At 54.6% G+C, this 4,622-nt stretch overlaps 1 protein-coding gene across 1 annotated transcript; it reads right to left on the bottom strand.

The window, feature by feature from the left end:
* Positions 1 to 883: 883 nt before the first annotated feature.
* Positions 884 to 4,461, bottom strand: GCC1 (GRIP and coiled-coil domain containing 1). Its single transcript, XM_010080582.1, has 2 exons — positions 3,427 to 4,461; positions 884 to 2,190 (listed from the first exon to the last, which is right to left on the bottom strand). The coding sequence occupies exons 1-2, from the start codon at positions 4,459 to 4,461 to the stop codon at positions 886 to 888; spliced, it is 2,340 nt and encodes a 779-aa protein (XP_010078884.1). The 3' UTR covers positions 884 to 885.
* Positions 4,462 to 4,622: the final 161 nt, after the last annotated feature.

Here is a 4,622-nt window from a genome sequence, read left to right on the forward strand (position 1 = left end):
AAGGAACGCCAGCGGGGAGCCGACGCTGTGCACCAAAGCCAGAGGGGTTTCAAAACGTTTTGGCTTCCCTCCTGCCCTGCTCACCCATTTGCAAGGAAGTTACGCAAGAACTCAAAGGTCTGCGCAGCAACCAGCCAGGCCTTCGCCCTCACACCATGCTTGGTGCAAGCTCGGGGCACACGTTGTTCCCAGCGCTGTCACCTCCTGCCCCTCACCGCTGCTCGCTTCTATCCCAGCAGGAGCAATGCCTTGCTTCCAAAAACAACACTGCGGAACACCCAAAACTGCCCCAAAGCTCAAGCTGCTCAGGAAACGGCTGCTGGAGGGGCAGCGTGCCTGTCACAGCCTTTCCTTGGTTTGCTTTCTTCAGCACCCTGGTTCCCAGCTCCATCAGCGGCCGAAAGCTCTCAAACCGTTAAATAGTTTGGATCTCTTTCCTCCTTCCTGGGAAACACCAGCAACTGCAGTGAGGATCCCCAGTCTGGATGGTCCCCAGTGCCACAGTGAGCTGCCAGATCCACTGGTATGAGCTTGGCTCTAGGTAAAAAAAAAAAAAACCTTAGGGGAAATTGCTCATGATTTGCTGCGTTTGGACGATGCTAGTAGTTAAGACTCGTCCTTCCTGCAGGCTCTCAGCTCTTTGTCTTATGTCATTTTAGCACCTCCTCCCAGCAGAGACGGAGAGCACTGTGATCCTGCTGGGATTGTTGGCACAATCGTACTTTAAATTAGTCCCAAGAGCATTAGTTTAAGCCCAATTCTTTGCCAAAAGCTCCCTGCTCCATCACACTGTTGGAATGAGGTCACACCACGAGTGAAGTGGCCTGGGTTAATAACCAGAAACATGTTACGATGCAAAAGGAGATTGGAACATAAACTACCACCTCATCTCTTCCCAGAAAGCCACCAGCTGCTGTAAGCCGACTGTTTTGTCACAGCTTGCTTCTCTTCAGGGCTGAAATGCAGAATAGTCAGTATGGCAGTGAGAGTCTGCTGGCGCCCCAGAGAATCTGGCAGTGTCAAAAATCTATAGACAATGTTTTTGAGGTATTCCAGGTTGGCTCCCTCCCTGCTCTTGTCTCTGAAGTTCTTCTCGATTTCGCTCTGAAGAGCGGATACCTCTTCCTGGTGCTTCTCTTCTTCAACCAAGATTTTCTCCTGCAGCTGGTGAACTTGCATTTCCAGCTTGTGCTTCTGCTTCCTCAGCGCCGCAATTTCCACTTCTTTGCGAGCCAGCTGCTCCGCATACAAGAAGAAGGTGGGCTCGCTGGTGGCGGAGAGATGAAGAGCCTGGGGGAGAATCTCGGAGGAATCGTTACCTGGGGAGCTGTTGCTTGCAGTGTCGGTCCCTGACGCGAGGTAGTTTTTGGGTCCTTGAAGCCCGTAAGGCAATGCGATGGATCTCAGCTGCTCCAGCTCTTGGTCCTTCTCTGCCAGCACCGCCAGCGCTCGGTCCCGCTGCTTGTGCATCTCCTCCTCCAGCTTCAGAGCCCGTTCCCTGTACTCCAGCTGGCAGCGCTCCAATTCCTGCCTGTGGACCTGCTGCAGCTGCGACAGCTCTTGCCTCTTGGCTTCCATGGCTTGCTGGTGCTGCTTCTCCATCTCGTCAGCGGACAGCTGAAGCACGACGTATTTCTCTTTCAGGTCAGCCAGCTGCTCCTGAGCTTCCTCCAGTTCTTTAGCCACATTACCGTCTTTGGCCGACTTGTTCTTGAGAACCACTTGAGCCCTCATCTTGTACCTTTCAAACTCTTCCTTCAGCTGCTTCAGCTCCTGCTGGTAGTACAGAGCGGTGGCCTTCTCGCCGTCCCCAGCCTCGGTGCCCTTGGGCAGCTCCAGCTCACACAGCTTCTCAATGTCCAGAGCGGGCTGGCTCTTCTTTGCTGCCGCCTGCAAGAGCTTCTTCAGCTTCTCCATCTTATCCTTCAGAACATTAACATCAAGATTGGCTTCTTCCACGTGCATATCGACAGGGGATCGGCTGGAGGCGGCGATGGCCAGGGTTTTGTTCTCCAGGTCCAACTGGACGATGCGGTCCTTGAGCTTCTGAATGACCGCTTGGTCCTTCTGCTTGGCTTTTTCGTAAGTGCCGAGCAGTTCCGACACTTCGGAGACTTGTCCCTCCAGGTCGGCCACGCGCCGCTCCTCCATCTGGGCGTGCTGGCGGAGCTGCTCCTCTGCCTGCGCTGTCTGAGAGCAGAGAGACAGGGAGGGTTAGGTTAGCTCCGCGCTCAGGGCAGGGGGGCTGTGGTTTACACGGGGGCATAATTCTGCTCTGCTCAGCTCCAAAAAAGTGCACGGCCGTCCTGTTCCCGAGAACCCCATACAAGCCACAGCACCTTTTGGGATATTTGTTTATTTCGGGATAAAATAAACTAAAAGCATTGTTGCTTTTGTTCCCTGCTCTGCAGAGTTCCTGGGACCAGCACTATCCGCACTGCTGGAGGTGTGCGGGGAGGTGGGAAACACCAAACTCACGTCACAATCTGCTACAGATTTTTTTTTTTAAAGCTCTAAAGCTTTCACACATCTAACTGCAATTTACTTCAATGCTACGCTTCGCTGCACGGATATTAACAGAATTCAGTGGTTTCTGAGTAGCTACAGCAAACACCTGCTGTTCACAGCTTTTACAGCCATCGAGGTCCGACTTGCGGGTACTCTGGACAAGAGCAGCACCTGACAATCACCATCATCAACCAAAACCCAGCCAGAGTCAGGCCACCCTCACCCCCACCGAGAGAAGCTGTGAGAGACCACTTCTGTAAATCACATTAAACCATCCTGATGCTTCAGATGAGAAAGAAGAAAACTTGTTCCAGAGTGCATGGAGATGAGGAAGATCCCACTCCAGAGTGTTTCCCGACGCAAATTCTGCTCCTGGTGCCAGCCCCACACATTGCCCTGCAGCCTGCAGGGTTACACTGGTTCCTCTTTTCCAGCCCACCCCCTTTCCAGCTCTTGGCTCTCCCCCTGCACGCACTCAGGCAGAGCCTTTCCCCTCTATTTACCTTTTTTCTTTCTTTTTAGGAGCTCCTGTGTCGTACCCTGCATTGTACCTGGGGTGAGGCAGAGGAGAGGCCTCTCCTCCCACGCTCAGCCACTGTCACACCCGACGGTAACATGTCCAGAACTAAGTGACACCGCAGAGGACAGTCACCGTATCGTCACCCCAAAGGCTGCTCCCAAACCCGACGGTCACCGCTCCCGGGTTAACATGACGTATACACTGAATCACAAACAGCTCTTACCCTCCTTGGGGACTATCACCCCACCAAAGCCATGATGCTCTCACCTATTTCAAACCTCTCGCACTCTGGGGGACCGGGAAGGGGAATTTGTGCTCCTCCAGCCCCAAACCCTGCCCCAGCCACTGCCGAGACATCCCCCAGAGCGAGCTGCTCTGGGACCCGGACAGGGAATTACCTTCTTCATTTCTTGCAACAGCTGCACTTGGAAGTGGTTCTTCAGGCTGGCCATCTCCTCCTGCAGATCCTGTATGCGGGGATCCGGCTGCTTGTTCTCCTCCTGCACAGCCTGAAGCTCTTTCTTCAGGTCTTCCACCTCCTGGCTCAGCTGCTTGATCTGCAGCTCGTACCCCTCGGCGCGGTCGGCCACACACGCTCTCCCGGCCAACACCTCCCTGGTCTCCTCCAGCTTCAGCTCCGCGTCCTGCCGCAAAGTCCTCTCGTTCTGCAGCAGCTTCTGCAGCTCTCGCAGCATGACAGCGTGGTCACCCTGCTCCTGGGCTCGGTCGTGCTGCTGCGTGATCAGACGAGCTTTGGTCTCAGCTAGCTGTTCCTGGACAGACTTCAGCTCCGTCTCCAACTTCTCAGTCTCGTCCTCTGCTTTCTTCATGGCGTCATCCAGGTCCTGCTTCATCTTCTTCTTGTCTGCTTGGTAGGAGGCTTCCATGCGGGACTTCTCCTGCGTGACTGTGGACAGAGCAGTGGTCAAGGTGGCCAGCTGAGTCTTCAGCTGGAGCACTCTCTTATCAGCCTCGCCAGCTGACACATCCCCGCTGCTCGTGCTGACGCCGCTCTCCGAACCACTCGTCTCTTCTGATTTAAGAGAGGAAGCGGCCGCCACAGACTTGTCATCCTCAGGCCCTGCTTCGCCCTTGGTACTGGCCAGACTGGCAGCAGTGTCGGCACTGGTAGCTGTCCCCACGCTGTCCTCGCTGTGAACCGAGCTCCTGTCATCGGCAGAATCGGCAAAGGAGGAGCTGGAGCTCGGCACAGGCTGAGCTCCACTCAAGCCAAGATCTGCCTCGTGAGACACCGACAACACTTTCAAGCTGGCTTCCAAGGCTTCCTTCTCCTTCAGGAGGCTCTTGTAGGCTCTGACAACATCCTTCAGCCGAACCTGGTACTGAAGCAGCTGCTTCTTCTGTGACTCAATAGTCTCCAGAAGATCTTTTTTACTGGGGCCACCTCCAAAGTTCATGCCAAACTTCTCCATGATTCACAAAACCTGAAAGGAAAAGAAAGGCTCAGCGAGCAGCACAGACACACCTACCGTCAGCAGGAGCACATGGCTGAGAGGGACCCCCACCCCGAGCCCCCCAGGACACCACACAGTTAATGACTCTGTAACGGGGTCTGTCATCACACACCAAAACC

Source organism: Pterocles gutturalis, unplaced genomic scaffold, assembly GCF_000699245.1.
Source record: "Pterocles gutturalis isolate BGI_N339 unplaced genomic scaffold, ASM69924v1 scaffold24304, whole genome shotgun sequence".
In the NCBI taxonomy this organism is placed as follows: domain Eukaryota; kingdom Metazoa; phylum Chordata; class Aves; order Pterocliformes; family Pteroclidae; genus Pterocles; species Pterocles gutturalis.